Below are 19491 nucleotides of genomic sequence, written 5' to 3' on the forward strand. Positions count from 1 at the left end.
AGATCATCCTTCTCTAATATACAATATGTGTCAAGACCTATCTCAAGGGTCTCTGATATAAAATCAAATTGATATGCATTGGCTCATTCATATAAGATAAAGTCAGGTATCTTTGCCAAGGAAGTAGCAGGTTCATTTATTGTGTCTCCATCCTCTTCATAAAAAATGGTACAATTTATATTGACGGGACTAGGAATATAAACTTCTATATGGTGAAGGGATAGAGGCTCTACTCTGATTGAAGCTTTAGTCCGATATCTTGTTCTAAAAAACATGTATGACCAATCTGAGGATATGTAACCACCTATTTTGGCAGTAAAATCTCTTGAAAGACAAATAGCAAAATGGGGCTTAACTTCAGCAACTGATATATCTTGGGTTATAGTACAACCAAGGCATGCATGTAGGGCCATTTCAACATTCCTAAGGATTCCTATAGTCTTGACAGTACTACCATCCAACTGTAATACATCCCTAACAATGGGCTCATATTTCATTTCTAAAACATTAGCAACACACTTAGACATTATTCAGCTACTATCCCCTAAATCAATCATGCAATTGTAGACTAGCTTATCACCTATAATTAGAGAGACATAAAAGGGAGGAGGTCTAGTTTTCTCACTTGTTTCTCCTTCTTTTTCCAGCTGTACAAGATGTGTGGCACTTTCTTCTCTTAATGGTTGATCCTTTGGTTCAATGCTCTCCAATTCTTGTTGCAGCAACCTCTTTTGCATAGGTATAGTGGCAACATCATCCCACATAGATATATTCACATTTTTTTTATTCATTTGTTCTACCACACTGAAAGATACATTAGGTACTTTGGTGGAGACCTTGGCAACTGCATGTGTAGAAGGTTGAGATGGAATAGCTTGAGGAACATCCACATCTCTCCTGCTATCATTTTGCCATTGTTGTTGAGAAGCATTAATAGGTTGATTACCATTGTGTTGTTGATCAAATGCTTGTACATGAGGTATTGTGCTTGATGTTGACACCTAATTAGGAGAAGGAGGGGTAGCATCTTCTATAGCTCTTCTTTTTCTCCTAGTATTGTAAGCACAAGAATCCTAGTTTACACTACAATGCTCTTCCACTTGATGGTTCATGAAAGAACAACTACCTTGCAAAAAAGCATTAGCAGGTTGATTAGCATTGTGTTGCTGGTTAACTGCTTGCTCTAGTATAGTTAATGCCAAGTAAGGTTCTACCTTCTGACACATACAATATCCATAAGAGTAGTTACAAGAACGGTAGAAATCTTGATCTTGAGCAAGATTGTTCTGAGGGACTAAAGCCCTATTTAGGTTGGTATTCGTAGCATGGGGGGGTTATCGATAGGTCTATTCTGATTGTAACCTCCATTTAAGTTGGTATTCATAGCATGGGAACTATTGATAGGTCTATTCTAATTGTAAGGGGCATGCCTCTAGTTTGGGGATCTATTATGAATGGGACCTTGATACTGGAGTTGGGGAGGCTTATTATTTTGAGCTTGTTGCCTCTTCATAGTCACCAACTCATTACCCATATTTTGCATCACTTAACCATTGTCCTCCATCTTTTTTTCTTGATCCTACAACCTCTTGCTATATTTTGCATCAATGCTTGCATCATTGCCTCGATCTTATCAACCTCATTATATGAGGTGGAAGCTATTGGGATCACAACAAGGGGCTAACTTGTAGAGGAAGTAGGGATAGGGGCTATAATAGGCTAATGATTGGGCATGTCATGAAAGAAGGGCATTGGAAGCCTTGGAGCTAACTTCCCTCCTTGCATCAAAATATTTTCTACCCTTATAGCTATCTCATATGCATTTGGTAAAGTATCCCCTCCCATAGACTACAGAGCGGTAGCAATATCACCATTGAAGGCTTTGAGGTAATAAAAGAATGCATTACCAGGGAAGGGCTTTACTGTAGTAAGTATTATATCCCATGTCTTCTGAAACCTATAATTAAAATCAGTCATACATTCATGGGGTGCCCTCTTGATGGTTTGTTAGCTACTCTAAAAGTGAAAGATAATCACTTTTATCCTCAAAATTTTTGCATAGGGTCACTCTTAATCCATCCCAATCAGCTATAGAGTTATGAAGCAACCCTTTGTAGCATTGTAATTCCTTCCCCTTTACGGATGAGGCTAGAAGCCTGACTGCTACATCATCCTCTGTAATACCATGTATGTTATAGACATTCAAAATTTCTTAAATATGTTCTACAGGGGAGATGGAAGTTTCACTAATGAAGTTGGGTATACTTTTGAGGGTTGACACTGGAATATCATGTCTTTGAGCCAATAAGAGGGGGATTCCACCATTGAAGGTGGCAAAAGCATGTGCTCTAGCCATATAAATGAGTGATCTATTGATATGAGTAGATGGTATCCTAGGTTGAGATATATCAGTAGGAGAGTTAGAGATGGATCTTACAAGTGTATAGACTTCCTTTGTACTCCTAACTAGTGATAGAGACAATATAGTCTTCTTTTTTCTAGGATTTGAAAGTAAAAGCTCCTAGTATTGAAACTTACCTCTAAAAGATGCCCTTGTGTGTGATTTGGGCATGAATCAGCAACTTGGTCTTGATAACCATATGTGTTGAAGCTTGGAGTCACCAAGTACTTGCAGAGTGAGCCTCTTGAAGGCTTGAACACTGAAGGCAATACGACCTCTTCAACATGAGCATGAAATCTCTCTTTATTACTAGTGAACTTGTAGTCTTCAATATATTGTCCCACTGAGCATGCCAGAAACTATTGTCACAAAAGTTTGCACCCTTGTCCAAAGTTCTTACCTAAGGAAAAACTTGTGAAACTTGGAAACAACCTCCAAGTTGTGAGACTTGAACAATGGCTTGAGTCTTCGGAGAAGGTTAGCTTCCTTTGCTATTAGGATGCACCTAGACTACACTTGAAGGGGAAAAGGGAGAAGGAGTGCATAAAAGAAAGCTACCTAATCTATTCTAAGGAGGTGATGCACCAAAATAGAGTGTTCAAACCAATCTCTGCCCCTACATGCATAGTACAACTATCATAACAATCCAAAGATATATAAATTCATACTTTTTTTAACCCAATAGCCACATGTAGATTAGACAACCAAATGAGTGACAAAAGGAAGAAGAGATTCACTTTATATCATTCATAGGCCAAAAGAGATACATGCATGTAGGTTACAAATATCCATAGTACATTGAAGAGAGGAAAATAAAGCTTACGCAATACATCAATGGCTGAAAGATATAAGACATAGTCCCAGATAGTTCAAAGGAAAAAGGGAATTTATAGTAGTATGCTAGAGCAATACCAGAAAAATAGAGAAGATCCAACCATTCAAAAGACTACAAAAACTTCTTTTATAGTACCAGCATAACTTAGATAGCTTCTACCCTAAAATAGAACTCAACAACTGCATTCAAGATTATAGAGGACAGTTACTACAAATCTAGGAAAGATCTTATCAAGGCACACATCTAGACACAATGAAATCACTTCCTCACCAAATAGAGCCCTAAGAAGACAGACAGTGCCCATAGACATTCTAATTAATTAGATGGACCAACAGGCAACAATGGAGTGTCTATCATCATTTATCAGACATGGGGAACAATGAAAGTGGTTGCAAGAGATCGAAAAGATCAGATCTGCCACCAAAGAGTTGCTTCCTTTGCCAGTAGTATGCCAAATCAACCGTGTCATCAATCAATTAGAGACAAACCTTAGGCTTTGCCACATTGACCAATCATCTTTTATCATTTTTCCACTCTACAAAGTCTTCCTACTTTGACCATCTCATATAATCGTGGCTTCGCCACCTTTCTTTTCAACTAACACCAAATGCCTGTGACCGTGTGATTGAACTATTATCGTTGCTATTCAAGTTTCCCTTGACATTCTTCATTAATCACTGCAACCCTACGAAGATTGAGATCCTTAACTACATTTGCATCATTTCTACTTTGACCCAAGGTTCATTTCTTAACCTTGCAATCAAGTGAAACAAAGGGAATCACTCGATTGTAGCTCTAACTGTAGTTTGCTCTTTAACCGTCACGATAGCACACTGGCCATACATTTGAAAGATCCAATGGTGTGAAATGCATCTCTGAATTACTGAAGGTTTTTCCCTTACTGCACTGTTGCAACTTAAACCATGGTCTAAAAAATTAAACTTGTGATCCAACAAAATATAACGCAGTCGCCCTATCATGACCCTAACCCTAGTTGAGCCAACTAACTCTACGATGATGTGAATATAGTACAATCATGCCTTCACCACTTGAAATTTAGTTAATGCTTACTCCACTGCAATTGTGCGAACCAAAGGATGTTTTGCATGGTTGCAAATCAAAATATTTAAAAGGCATAAAAAGACTTAGGATAAAAAAGATTTATCTAGTGTTAAAATATTTCAAGAAACCTTTTAATATTTGAAATTTGAAACTCTAGGTGATCATTGAGTAGTTTATCATTTGAATCTAATTTTTTGGTGGGAGGGTATTTTGGCTAATAGTAAATTGGACAAAAGAACTAATGGTATAAGAATTTTTATGTAGAAAATACAAAAGAAAATACAATGGTAGACTATAGTGGATTCAAAATTATTATAAACAAGATTCATTAGCCATTTAAGTAAGAAAAATAACTTAGGTTTTCTTTCTTCTAATTCTTTAATGAGAATAGATTCATTAATTAAACAACACCCTGAGAATCTATAGCCATGACTAACTTATCTATATCCATGAATAGCTTAATTTTCATTATGTATATCCTAAACCTAAACCATGACAAACCTAAACCAGACACTCATATCAAACAATGACACTATAAAAGTGAGCCATGCGCACTCTCCAATTATTGCAAAATATTATTATGTACTATAAATGGTAACTACTAATCCATTTTGTCTTGTCTAGGCATAATAGAACCATGTCTCAGTTAAATTATTTTTTCTTACATTCAATGTAAATAAGAAGAATAGCTATAACATAGTTTCTCAATGCATTAGGCAACACCCAATAGTTTCTTGATATCTTCCTGCAAACATAAGGTTACATATATTAGCCATTATTCCTATAAGATGTGTCATCAAACAAATAAAACCATTTTGAAAATATTGTAAGTGCAATTTTCATATAACAAATTGACAAAATAACAAAATATGATTTTCAAGTACCTCAATCTTCAATGGAGATGTTGTGGGTGCATATCTATCAACTACATTTCCATCATTATCAACCAAAAACTTAGTGAAGTTCCATTTTATGCTATCACCAAAAAATTCACCTTTGATTTATTTCAGGAACTTATAAATAGGGGTTGCATTACTACCATTGACCTCAACATACATCATCAAAGTGAAATACAAACACAAAAGATAAAGTGTAATAACTTTGTTTACTAGTTAAATGAAACTTGAAAAAAAATCAATTATTTTACAATAACATTGCCCCTAAAATATCTAGTAAAGATATCTAATGAGCAATCAAAATATAGCTAATATGCTAACCTTGCCAAAAATGGGAAACTCTTCTATAAAGTGAGTACATGCCACCTCTACAATCTCCTTGTTATCACCTAGTTCCTATCCACCAAACTGGTTAAAAGGGAAGGCTAGGATTTCTACTCCTATAGTTATCCATATTAATATTTATTAATTGCTTGACTCGTATTATATAAAAACACACCCCACTCAAGAAAAATGGAGACTAAAACCACTAGCAATGAGCATTTAGCGCAGGTTCTGTAAGTTCTCACTCAAGCTTCCCCTTACTTTAATAGTCTATCTTACATATTTTTTCCCCTCATCTCCCCATTTCCTGTATCATTGTCTTAGATAAGGAAATCTTCCAGGATTCTAAAACTTCTTGATTCTCAACTTGAAGAAGTCAAAGAGCTAAATTTCTAATAACTACAATTAAACTATTTCCTTGAGCTCTCTCACACCATCTAATCAAATCAAAATTGTACTGATTTAGTATAAAACATTAGTTATCACAATTGGAAATCTTGTAAATCTTAGAAAAAACACCAAATTTAGCTTGGCCACAAACAAGGGCATGTTAGCTTAAAAGTCTAGCCTACCCATATTCTCTAACAAAAAGACTCAAGTAGCTTGATTAAGACCACCTGGCCACATTACCATATATTTTATGTTTCTTTTGTCCACAACCTTTCAAATAGTTTCTTTGGTTTGTGGTAAATTTGAAATTTGATGAAGAGTCAAATTATGCAAAATTGATTTCACTTTTTGATAGAATAATTTGTCTAAACCCTATGGTCAGACCGATAAATACACATGGTGCTCAAGGTATGATTATTTCTATAGGAATATCAAACTTTGGAATGTATGTAGGATCCTCTCTAATGTGATTTTACTTTTGGTGAAGGTTGTCTACCAGGATGGTGAAAAGAGAGGGAGGTTAACTATGGAGGAAGATGGTGATGAGAAACCAAATAACGAGCATTCACATTAACAAAAATGGAAACTTTGCAATAATCTATAGTTATGTCCCCTGGATGTTTCTACCATGAACATCTTGAGTTATTTGTGACACATTGAAGAGGTATATAAAGGGATTTTAAGGTTGATCCAAAGCACCCTGGGGATGAAAAAATATTTGTACATATTTTTGGGTCATAGTGGTAGGTTTTCCCATGTTTATAGTCTAGTTTTCTAGTGAGCAGTTCACCCCTATGAATAGCACTAGTAAAAGTGGTGAACATAGACAATTTGAACATGCCAATAAAATTAGAATTTTTTTTTGGTTTTTCATTACTAATTCCAAATGTAAATGTTCTTTATTTCTCTACTTTATAAATTCATACATCCATTGAGGGAGTTTGGTTATTTGTTATGGGGTTGGCACTCTTGTTTACCTTCATTGAAAGAGAAGTTGTGTCGGTTAAGCCATTATAGGAAAATGGCTTGAAGAGTTGTAAAGGTTAGATTTAAATTGACATTATTTCATATTAGTTGTACTTGATTGGTTATAGTGGATTTTGGAGAGTATTTGGGTATCCAACAAGAGATTTTCCCCTTTCAGTTTTCTTTAGACCAAATCTTGTATCACTGTCATTATTGAGAGTTTTTCTTTTCTTTTGATGATAGTGTTCTTGTACTACATTTATTTTTTATATTCACTTTAAGGATGCATAAGTTTAGTTCTATCTTTCATTATTCTATAGCAATATATAGATCAGTGTAGTTTATTTTTTATATTCGCTTTAAGGATGCATAAGTTTAGTTCTATCTTTCATTATTCTATAGCAATATATGGATCAGTATCCAGAGTGGGTTCTAGGTGTCATTATTCTATAGTCATCTAGATTTACTTAATATTTTTTTTTTTTTCTACTTTAATTTGATGTCTAGAAATATTTGATTATGTTCCTCTCCAATTCTTGTTCCACTTTGCACAATTATTATTAAGTCTATTTAGAATTTCAATAGATCTTTAAGAAATGACAACAAATTGAATAAAATTTTGAACATTTATGTTGATCAATGGGATCTAACTACTAGATGGCTTGTAGTGATTCATTATCTAGGTCTCATTGTCTTTAGAATTAGAATGTTTCTTTCTTACTAGATGATATTTTACCCAGAACATTATGATTATATTTCCTTTGTATAATATGATCTCGTGCTTTACTCTACATGTTTAACATTGTCAACTGATTCCTCAATTTTTTGTGTATTCATAGGATGAATATGTCTTGTTATGGTACTCCAACAAGGAAAGAAAAACATGTCGAAATGATCCATGTATCCAAGATCGTTCCAGGATAGTGCATTATAAAATCTCTATTTCTTCACATTTATTGTCCATGACAAGATAAAACCATTTTGTCTTACACACTTAATTTTTCATTACTAAAATCTAATGCATAAAAGAGGAAAGATGATAACAATGAATTTTATTAAAAGCATGGTGTGAATATTTATTCAACCAATACAAGGGGGTATGAGTAAGACAATTTAGACCCTTTGTAGAAGGGTATTCACCTACAAATGCTAAAAAATAGAAATCATATCTAATAGCATCTATATACCCGAGAAAAGTTTATATCTCAAATTTTAATGAAATTTAATGAAATCAAACAGATTCTTATGTTGTTTAAGAAATCTAGAGTTTAGTTGAGCTTAATCCCAAGCTTAGTCAAATTATTTCATATTCATAAGACTAAAAACCAATTACACTAAAATAATTTAGAAGCCTAAAACAAAAAAAATTCTATGCCTTTGTTTCACATTATTTCATGGCCAAATCTATAAAGGTTTATAATTTTGTCATATCAACAATAGATATGTAGCATTTAGATAATATAGATTTCTAATTTGACATTGCAATCATGTGAGAATCTGATCGTCGATGAGTAAAAAGGGTGAGAAACTAGATAGTCTAGGTCAAAGAACTTATAGAGCCTCTTTATGATGTCCTTTCCTTTTACCCTATTTGTAACATTGTTTTATGATAATAGAAAATGATCTTTATGTATATTAGAACCTCTAGTCTATTGCTCCCATGGGAGAAGGTGAGGTGGACTCATTGCTTCAAAATTTTAGGGTGCATATGATTGGATTCCCACATTGGCATTCATAACTTGTATTTTAAACTTGACATAATGGGAAGTTGGATGTCAAATTTGACGTAAGAGTTGCAAAGAAAAGGGCATTGGTAGAAACCCTAATGTGGCAATTAAGGTAGGAGTTTTATCTTTGGGAAAATTCTTGATTTTCTTCTTGAGAAAAATTGTCTTGTCGGAGAATTTTTGTTTCCGCTTCCATCACGACACTTGTAATCATTTTGACCACAAGCTCTATGAAGCTACTGGTCCACATTTCTAAAAATAAATTATCTTAGGTTGATGAATGTGGATGCACATAACTCCCACGAGATATGTTATTATTACTGCAACTAAAATACTCAATAACATTTCTAAAAAACACTTAAAGCTTAAGGGGATGGATAATTACCCTTCAAATCTAACTCTTTGACTAAGTATGAGTTTCTTAAAGGGACAAGTTCAAGCAACAACTCACAAAATCCTTGTTAAACCTTTCTCCGACACGAGAGATGAGTATTTAGCTCACGCAGTTGTAAGTCCCTAGCCTACCCATGAATGAATGATAAATATTGCTTTCCACTGTTAGTATTGGAAGCTTGGATGAATGATATGGAATGCTTGCCACACACTAGATGCTCGGTGCCAATAGCTCCAATAGCGCATGGAGATGAAAAGATGAAAACGAGTAACAAACAATTTTTTTGATTTTGTTATTTGAACTTGAATTGTTCAAAATTTTGACCAACTTGGAAAACCCTAAATTGGTCAAAATTTTGACCAACTTGGGCATAAAAACCAAAAAAAAAGGTATTGAACAAGTCTCTTGAGGAGTTGATCAAAAATTTAGGTCAAAATTTGACCTCTGATGTGCTAGTGAATATGCTAGAGAGGATAAGATAACCATACACATGCTCTTCAATTACACCAGACTAATTTCAAAATCTATGCTTATGCACACTATTGCCCAATCTAGGTAATATTGGAGAGGTTATATCACAACCTTCTCTTAATCAACTTATGCATCCAAATGTGCTATAATGTGCCCTCATCCAAGCTATGATAATGAGATGGTCTAAACTATAAAGGATGTGCTAATAATATCAAAATGATAATCTATGTTTTTCTAACGTATAATCTATAAAGGCCTTTTTTATACTTGAGCACATGCAAGTTGTCAAAGTTGAGTACATGCCTAGTGCAAATACACACCACCAAAAAATTTAGGTTGGAACATTACACTAAATAGGATGTGATATGAATTAGCATGGATTCAAACATTTGTTGTGAAAATGGCCAAGAATTGGAGATATTCATAACAAACCACCTCTAAGGAAAAAGTTATATCAAGGAGCTATCAAAATTGTAAGTCTAGAAGGCTACACAGAAAGAAGTGTCACATGGTTTAACGTGTTCAATTTCTTGCATTATCTAAAAGGGAAATTAGTTGTCATGGTGGTTAGTAACACAAAGTCAGTTTAGAGACAATAAGACACAAATCCACAATTGGTGTCAAGTCTAGGATTTTGATGAGTCACAATAGAGATAGATTTTTCCTTTTTCTTTGACTTGTTTGTACTAGTAGTTTGTTTGTACTAGTAGTTAACATTCTTTAGTTTTGTATAATAGACACCCCTTGCTCAGAAGATCTCTATGGGATTATGGATGAAATGGTCAAGGAAATACAAGAGACCATGTTGTGATTTGATCAATATTTTGGCATACATAATGCATTTTAAGATTTTTTTTATTTTATTTTTTAATTTTCGATGAGGATGTTGTAATTTCAACAGAATCCTCATTGAAATTGTTTGGTCACTGTCATCATAATTGTGACAACATGACCAAGCAAAGTGACACCAATATTTTGTATCTAAATTTTTGATGAGGATGTTGTACTTTCAATGACATCCTCGTACAAATTGTTTGGTTATTGTCATCGTAATTGTGACGACATGGTCAAGAAAAGTGACACCAATTTTTGATGAAGATGTTGTACTTCTGATGACATCATCATCAAAATTATTTGGTCACTATTGTTGTAATTGCGACGACAAGGCCAAGTAAAGTGACACCAATTTTCAATGAGGATGTTGTACTTTCAATGACATCCTCACCAAAACTATTTGCTTAGTGTTTTCATAATTGTGATGAAAAAACCATGTAAAGCTATGCCAATTTTTTATGGATGTGTCATTGCAATTGCAATGGACACTAGGGTCGTTGTAGTTTGTGATGCAATATTTCTGATGGCTACTTTTGTCAAAATTTTGATGAACTATCATTGGAATTCCAATGAATTGCCATCAGAATTTGGTATCAAATGCACTAGTGTCACCTCTAGATGAGAGATACACTCATGTACACCTGCTACATCATCAGTCACAACCTTGTACAGTTCATACTATGTCTTAGCCTTTGACATCAATGCCAACTAACTCATGGTCCTTAAACTTTTGGCAATTATGCCAGCATGCCCTTGTATTGCTCTCCTTTACTGCACTTTGAAACAAAATAACCTTCACTCAAACATGACATTGTACTTAAGTACCTTTTCCTTAAATGGTACGCAAGTGCTCATGGATGAATGAAAGCTTTTAATAATGCTCATAATACCTATTAATGTATGATACCCAAAGATAGTTACAAAGTTGATTTGCACACAAACAATTCTAATAGATTTTTCCCCAATTATCTTGAATATCATTCATTTATTTTTGGACACTCTATTCTATGCTATGAATATTAGCAAAGAAGTGGTTTCTTGGTTGTGTTTTCATATTAAAATAGGACAATCAAAGAGTCAAATTTTAAGATAACTTGTAAGCAGTCATTCCATAATGTATTGTTATTCAATTTCCACTAACCTCAAAGTACAAAAATGGTGTATTCTCTCTGCCACCTAAAATATTAATAAATGATCTTCATTAAAACTAGGTGGAGGGGCCAATCACCACCTATGTCCCAATGATTGTTCACTCCTTACTCAACTCCCCAATTACTAAATTTAAAGAAACCAAAATAATAATTAAAAGCTCATTAATATATTGCACATGTACCAACATCTACCCACTTGTACCCCCAATAATCTAAATTTGCAACTTTAGGGGAAGAGCACCAATAGTCAAGCATGTTCCAAGAGTTGTGCATTCTACACACACCTTACTCCTTAATTACTAATTTTTTATTTGATTAGTGAACCTTCAATTAGTAATTTTAATGTAGGTGAAAAATGATAATAAAAATCTCATTAATAAGTTTCACATGTACCAATAGGTGATCATTTAAAAAATTTTATGGTTCGCCACTATTGGGACATTTGTGCAAGACTACTAGGACATCTATCCATAAGTACTGACAAGTTTGAGTGTATAACTTTAAGGGCATCTTTGAGTAGGTGTCAGACAACACTTTGAAATGACCACTTTTGACCCTTCAATGTTTAACAAATCCTATAGGGAGCTTCGTTAACATCCAAAGCCAAAAAAAGTTAAATACCCAAGTTGCACACGAAGACAACAATAAAAATTGTCAAAATATGATGTATAGTTTAGATTCTATCATGTGTGTGAAACTAGCTATAATAGCTACCTGTATGCTTCCCATAATTGGAGGAGTTGTGCAACTTTATTGGTACCCATATACATGAATACTAGGGCATTTGTATGCATAAATATTTGATGCAGAAGCATCTTGCATCACAAAATAAAATTGGGCATTAAAAAAAGTGTGTGTGTGTGTGTGTGTGTGTGTGTGTGTGTGTGCGTGTGTGTGCGTGCGTGTGTGTGTGTATAGAGAGAGAGAGAGAGAGAGAGAGAGAGAGAGAGAGAGAGAGAGAGAGAGAGAGAGAGAGAGAGAGAGAAATAAATAAATAAGAAATAATGGAGAAAAAAGGGGAAAAGACATTTCATTTACCAAGGTACATAGGTGGTATTTTAGAAGTTAGTGGAAAGTTTCTTATTTCAAAGTTCCTTATTTAATGTATTTAATGTTTGCTACCAAGCCAACTTGTGGCTTGAAGGTGTATTTAATGAGTGTTTATTTGACTTCTTTTATGCTAGGCCGACTTGTGGCTTAGTTGGGTGTAAGTAGAGGTTCTTGTGGAGTCTTAAATCATTGTCATTCAACATTGAGAAGGAGTAACTGAGAGGAGCGGAGTTTGAGAAGAGCTAGTAGCTAAGTGTGGGCTTGGAAAAAAAAAGGGTTGCTTGGTGGCTTGCGAGCACAACTTGGAGTTTCTACCAAATTGTGGTTTTGGACTAGCTAGTGATTGGATCTTACGAGGTCTTGCAGAATTACTATTGCAATTGTTTTGTATTTGGTCATAACCCAGAAGATCTTGAATGAAAATTTTATGATTCTATTATGAGAATTGACATTATTTTAGATCTTAATCTCTATGTTATTGTGTATATTGCACTGTGTAGTTATTTGTTGGGGGCTAGGGCATCTCCTTTGGGGATTCTCATGCCTTGTACTGCATCAGTATTGGCAAAAACAAGTATTGGAGAAAAATATTTTAGTTCTTAGAGTAGTATGTATTTGGTTAATTGTTGAATTTTTTGAGGTGCTTGTAGTGCATGGTTATTGGGACACTTTTAAGTCGATATCATGCAACACTTCTAAATGACCAATTTTTGCCCCTTCTATACATAACAAATCCCACAACATTCGTCTTACCCATGCATAAGCCAAAATAATAGCTTTAAGTAAATAAATTGTATAAGAAGACATTTTAAAAATGTCAAGACAATATACCTTTTAGAAACTGAAAATTCACAAATTTAGCGACAAATGATATCAGAACCCTTCCCCTAACATTGATTTTTTTTTTTTTCCTACTCTTATTAATAACATTTAAGTATGTGAGAGTTGAATAGACCATTGCCATTGAAAGCACCATAGAGTGTCCCCATAGTTTTTCCCTTCCAAAGCAGCGCCTTCTATGACACAACTTATATGCACCTTTTTTCAATGAAAATAAATTACTTGGACTATTTTAATATATAAGTTGCCCCTTAACTACTGACTTCCAAAGCATTATCATCGGAACTCGTGCTAAATTTTTGAAGAGTAACCTGTAAATTTTTATAATAAAAAAATTATTACGGTTCTTTCTCTCTTATAAAACAAATAGACGCCCTCTTCGTCCGTTCTCTGCAGCCAAGCACGTGTGGATACTGATCAAAGTAATTTCGTTTTATCTCTCAAATAATCAAAGAAATCAAAACATGATTGATCATTGGCTGAAAAATATGTGGCTTATCCCGTTGGTGTCATCCCACTATGTTCTACACTACCCATACTGGATTTTCTCTTTTACAGAGCTTTCTCTTTTCTCATGGTTACTGCCATGGCAACCATGGAGCTGCCACCCCCATTTCCATCCTCTCATATGAACTCTACCCCAAAAGCAGAAGTTGGGCTCTCAATCACAGCCAATTCTCCTTTAAAACAGAAGCCCAAACTAGAAACAGTCAGCAGCAACAGCAACCAGAAGTCCGAAATCGATGCCGTAACAAAGCAGAGAAGATTGAAGAAGGAATTGGGCATCTTGACTTCTTTGCAAAGGACGAGAGACATTGCTTTGGAGACAGACATATATGGACATTTATTGGAGGTCTGCACTTCCACGAAAGCAATTACAGAAGGTAAGCAAATCCATGCCCATATACTTAAAAGTGGACTCGAACAAAACCAATACATGGGAACCAAGCTTATATTACTGTATTCTGTGTGCTTGAGCATGCAGGATGCAAGGCTTGTTTTTTATAGGATTCGCGAAAGAAACGTTATCTTGTGGACTACAATGATTAGAGGGTATGCTAGGAATGGGTTTTTTGATGAGGCTCTTAGATTATTTTATAAAATGCAAGAGAGAGGGGTACAACCTGATAAGTTTGTTTATCCCCTGGCCCTTAAGGCATGCGCGGGGTTGTCGGATCTGGACAAAGGGAAGGAGATACATTACCAGATTTTGAGAAATCGGCTTGAATCTGATGTTTTTGTGGGTACCGCTCTTTTAGACATGTATGTTAAATGTGGTAGAATTGAGGACGCACGCCAAGTCTTTGAGAAAATGCCTAAGAGAGATGTGGTTTTGTGGAATGCTATGATTGCTGGCTACTGCCAGAATGGGCATTCTAACGAGGCATTGGAACTCTTTCATCAGATGCTAGACAGTGGGGTTAAACCCAATTCGACCACCATGGTGAGTGTCCTTCCGGCCTATGCAGATTTGGGTGACCTGCAAGAGGGTGTCTGGATCCATGATCATATTATAAAAAAACAGTTTGAATCGGATATTTCTGTAAGGAATTCCCTAATAGCAATGTATGCAAAATGTGGGAATATAAGGATTGCTAGAATGTTGTTTGATAAAATGTCAAAAAGGGACGTGGTTTCATGGAATGCAATGATTGCAGCTTATGCACATAATGGACAAGACAAGGAGACATTTGCACTCTTTGGGCAGATGCAATTGTCTGGCGTAATGCCTGACTCAATCACCGTTGTAAGTATTCTCCCAGTTTGTGCCCGCTCAGCAGATTTCCTCAAGGGGAAGGAGATCCATAATTACATAATAAAGAATGGATTTGAGTCAAGCATTCTTGTCACAAATGCGCTTATAGACATGTATGCCAAATGTAGACATACAAAAGTTGCACGGCAGTTGTTTGATAGAATGCCAAAGAAAGATAGAGTCTCATGGAATGCAATGATTTCAGGCTATGTTTCTGCTGGATATAACAGTGAAGCCTTGGAACTGTTTGGGCAAATGCAGCTAGAGAAAATCAAACCAAATGAAGTCACAATGCTATGTGTTCTCCCAGCATTTGCTGATGTCAGAGATCGCGATCAAAAGATGTGGATTCACGATTTCATAACTAGAGGTGGACTAGAATCCAGTGTTTCAGCTGGAACTGCCCTTGTATCTATGTATTGTAAGTGTGGAAAAATTGAAGTGGCAAAAAATGTGTTTGAAAAGATGTCTAATAGGGATGTGGCGGCATGGAATGCACTAATTGCAGGTTATGCCAAAACTGAATACAGTAATGAGGCCTTGGTGCTCTTTTCTCAAATGCAATTAGAAGGGGTCACTCCCAATTCCTCTACCATAGTGAGTGTTCTCTCTGTATGTGCCAATTTAGCAGCTCTCAGGCTAGGCAAGTGTATCCATAGTTATCTCATTAGAAGCGGACTTGAATTAGATGTTCATATCCGCAATGCTCTGGTAGCAATATATGCAAAATGTGGGAGAATCATGACTGCACGCTGGCTATTTGATGAAATGCCTGAAAGAGATATAGTCTCATGGAATGCTATGATTGTAGGATATGGAATGCACGGTTATGGAAAAGATGCCTTTGAGCTTTTCTCCCAAATGCAGCTATCAGGTTTGATGCCAGACAATGTCACTTTCGTTGGAGTCTTGTCTGCTTGTAGTTATGCAGGTCTAGTGCATGAGGGCTGGCAATATTTTGACAGCATGAGTCGAGATTATTGTATCACCCCCAGGATGGAGCATTACGCATGCATGGTTGAACTCCTTGGCCGTTCAGGACGCCTTTATGAAGCATACGATTTCATTAAAATGATGCCTATAAAGCCTGAAGCTAAGGTGTGGAGGACCTTGCTTAGTTCCTGCAGAAAACATCACAATATACAGCTAGGCGAGTGTGTGGCAGAGCACCTTCTTTACCTAGAGTCTGAAAATGTCGTGAATTATGAATTACTTTCAAACATCTATGCTGCTGCTGGTAGATGGGATGATGTAGTAAAGATCAGGAAACTGCAAAAAGATGAGGGGTTGGAAAAGAGTCCAGGATACAGCTGGATTGAGATAAAAAACAAGGTTCATGCTTTTGGTGTAGGAGACAAATCACACCCACAAACAGATAAAATATATGCGCAGCTGAAGAGCTTGGTTTGGCAGATGAAAACAGTAGGATATGTTCCAGACACAAGCTTTGTGCTACATGATGTTGAGGAAGAAGTAAAGGAAGATGTACTTTTCAGCCACAGCGAGAAACTGGCAATTTCTTTCGGGCTTATTAACACAAATCCTGGTACACCTCTATGGATAACAAAAAATCGTACAGTGTGTAGCGATTGTCATACTGCCTTGAAGTTAATCTCCAAAATTGAGGAACGAGAAATCAACTTGAGAGATTCAAATAGGTTCCATCATTTCAAGGACGGTTTATGTTCCTGTGGAGATTACTGGTAATGTTAAATATGAGGAACGGCATGAGCTTCTTTAAATAATAAGCCAATGAATACAGTTGGGGTTTCCTAGCCAGCTTCTATGGAACAGAAATTTTGTTTCGAGAAAGAATTAATGTCAAGATATCCGGTCATTATCAATCATATACATGACCTGAAGCAAACCTTCACAAGAAGCATTGAAAATTAAACAAAATGCAATTATAAATTGACGATTTCTATAATAGGTGCTGGTGCCCCTTGAAAGATATTTTGCCACAATCTCAACTAGTACTGCTATTATTTGTTGTACTATATGTTTTAACTATCTTATGTAGAGAAACACCACTTCCAATAATTTGATCTCCAGAATTAATGTTCCTTTTGGTCACTGATAAAATTTCAAATCTTAATTTGATTAAGATTATACATTATAAACTGTTATATCAATATTGAAATTGGCACCCACGAGATACAATACATTGATCACAAGTGTAGATTCAAGAAGATGTGCTTGTGCTAATTATGATTTCTTATATGCAGACATGATGAACCATTAATGTTCAATCTTATTCTCTGTATCCTTTCAACTGTATTTCTATTTTCAATCTCTCAATCTATTGTTGTTTTATGTTTTGGAGATTAGTGGTTGTGCTCACGAGTCTTCCAAAGAACAAGGCAACATAGTAGAGTCTTGCTCGTTGATAATACGTTTATTATTGAGGTCTCTGTAGTATTTTTACATTGTTTTTCAATACCTGAATTGTCATTTGTTATCATGCCTGTATTATCATGTCTGTCAAGCATGTCTTTGTCAAGGTTTTTCTATTTAATTCTCCTAAGAGTTATCTATTCTGGAGACGATTGTCTCATCATTTGGGTTTTTTTCAGCGTCTTCCGCAGAAAATTTTATCATTTGTAGAAATGTCTTCGAAATTAGTACTTTTTATCGTCTTTCTTTGTTGAAAGTTATCTCTATCGAGTTTTCTTTACTCCAGATGATTTTGTCTTCCTTGTAATTTGCATTCATCGTTTGGTTTTCAATCACTGCATTCCACAGAAAATGAACTCTGTAGTCATTGTTCATCGTCGGAGAAGAGAACCCTGAATTGGTGGGTTTTCATAAAAAACATATGCCTGCCGGGTTGCTAGTCTTAGTCTTCCATACTTCTTATGGTATCCATGATCTTATATCCTCTTACTCTTTGCTCTGTCTCTCAGCCATCTGATTGGAAAATTTCGTTATTCATATAAGCCACAAGCCACTCATAACACTACGAGGTAAATATAACACGAGATGAAACGCAAAATTTTCCCTATTCAATCGCATACTTCACAATCCAGACTGCTATCATAGTATTTGCTAGTTATTATAATTCCCATGTCTTAAAATGCAGACCAATATACAATAAAATAATGTAGAAAATGAAGCAATGAATTTGTTCCGAGTATACTCTTTGAAAAAACGGATTAAATCTTGCACCACAAATTTTAAACCCAAATATGAATGATGACTTCTACAATGTACAATTACGTAACCATGCTAAGATTATGTTTGGATTATGTCCAAGTATCTCGAAGATTTTTCCTTAACAATGAGAATTGTACAGCTTGACCATCACCAGTGAAGTTCATTACTTTACCTGGCTAAAGTAATAGACTTTGTTACTCGGGTTTTTCATCCAAAGGAGCATCAGAGAAGCATTGTCTGGTAGGAGTGATTGACAAAAGCATTTCCATCTGCTTCAACCAGTTGAGTGATATAGAGTATGATTGATGCTGTAACCTGTCTGTCTTTGTACAGAAGTTTGTCAAGCTAGGCATATCGTGAGACATCCTAGCTCAACCAAACGCTTAGAAGTTCATACCTACAAGAGAGGCCAGCATTATGATGAGCAATTGCTACTGTTGATTGCCATCTGGAATCAAAAGGTCAGACGTGCATAAAAACTATTATTTATTAAGACATTTGAGTAGAGTTTTGATGAGTTACGGTGAGGTAAGGTGGTCTCTTTGGTGGAAAAGAAATCCTGATATTTTGACTTTCAATTAGTCTATAAATATGGATAAAGCTGCATCTTGGATGCTGTATATACATTGTTGATGAATGAGTTCAAATAGTCATGTTAAATTGATCTCAGAACAAAATCTAGAAGATATTGAGTTTTCTTCTAGAGAATTTGATCAGGTGAAATCAAGGAGTAGGTATTAATGACTTTTTTCAGAAAAAAGAAAAATGGGAGACTATCTATGAGTCGTTATTGTACAGGTCAATGTAAAATTTATCCTCATTTCAACAAACAGTGGGTTGATGTAGTCTCTCATGCTCTCTGGATATTTTGATAGTAAAGGTAATGGAACGCTATGGTATAAGACCATTTTAGGTAGAAGTTCATAAGGTGAGTTAGAAGACATGAATAAGTAAAATTTCCAAAGTTTCATCGTTGATCAAAAGAGCAATATCTTATCTGTATACATTTACAAACCCAAGTCTGTTTAAATCTTGTACATAGGCAATAAATTTTCCAAGTATCTTTGTGAAATCATTTATGATAGTATGATTGATTTAAAAGAAATATTATAAAAGGAATGAGGCTTTGGAAGGCATCCAACAAATAGAGTAGTGAGTACGGTTTGTAGCTAAAAATTGAGAACAGATTTGAGATTCACCTACTAGCAATAAAGTGGTCTGGGGTTCTACTAGCCAAGTTT

General features: G+C 35.2%; 1 protein-coding gene and 1 long non-coding RNA gene across 2 annotated transcripts; one reads left to right on the forward strand and one right to left on the reverse strand.

The window, feature by feature from the left end:
- Positions 1 to 4839: 4839 nt before the first annotated feature.
- On the reverse strand, positions 4840 to 19017 carry LOC149562674 (uncharacterized). The gene is made up of 2 exons (XR_016363966.1): positions 18423 to 19017; positions 4840 to 5043 (listed from the first exon to the last, which is right to left on the reverse strand). It is a non-coding gene; the product is annotated as an uncharacterized LOC149562674 (long non-coding RNA).
- Positions 14030 to 17161, forward strand: LOC149562675 (pentatricopeptide repeat-containing protein At3g12770-like). The gene is made up of 2 exons (XM_089826123.1): positions 14030 to 14225; positions 14327 to 17161. Exons 1-2 carry the CDS (start codon positions 14178 to 14180, stop codon positions 16802 to 16804), a joined length of 2526 nt encoding a protein of 841 aa, XP_089682249.1. The 5' UTR covers positions 14030 to 14177; the 3' UTR covers positions 16805 to 17161.
- Positions 19018 to 19491: the final 474 nt, after the last annotated feature.

This window comes from Cupressus sempervirens, chromosome 4 (assembly GCF_028749045.1).
Source record: "Cupressus sempervirens isolate cs-2001-9-10 chromosome 4, ASM2874904v1, whole genome shotgun sequence".
In the NCBI taxonomy this organism is placed as follows: Eukaryota; Viridiplantae; Streptophyta; class Pinopsida; order Cupressales; family Cupressaceae; genus Cupressus; species Cupressus sempervirens.

Bases quoted from the DNA above. Each gene is read 5' to 3' on its own strand.
- LOC149562675 (XM_089826123.1), top strand. From the start codon at position 14,178: ATGGACATTTATTGGAGGTCTGCACTTCCACGAAAGCAATTACAGAAG. The intron at 14,226-14,326 runs GTAAGCAAATCC...TTGAGCATGCAG, and splicing joins CACGAAAGCAATTACAGAAG to GATGCAAGGCTTGTTTTTTA.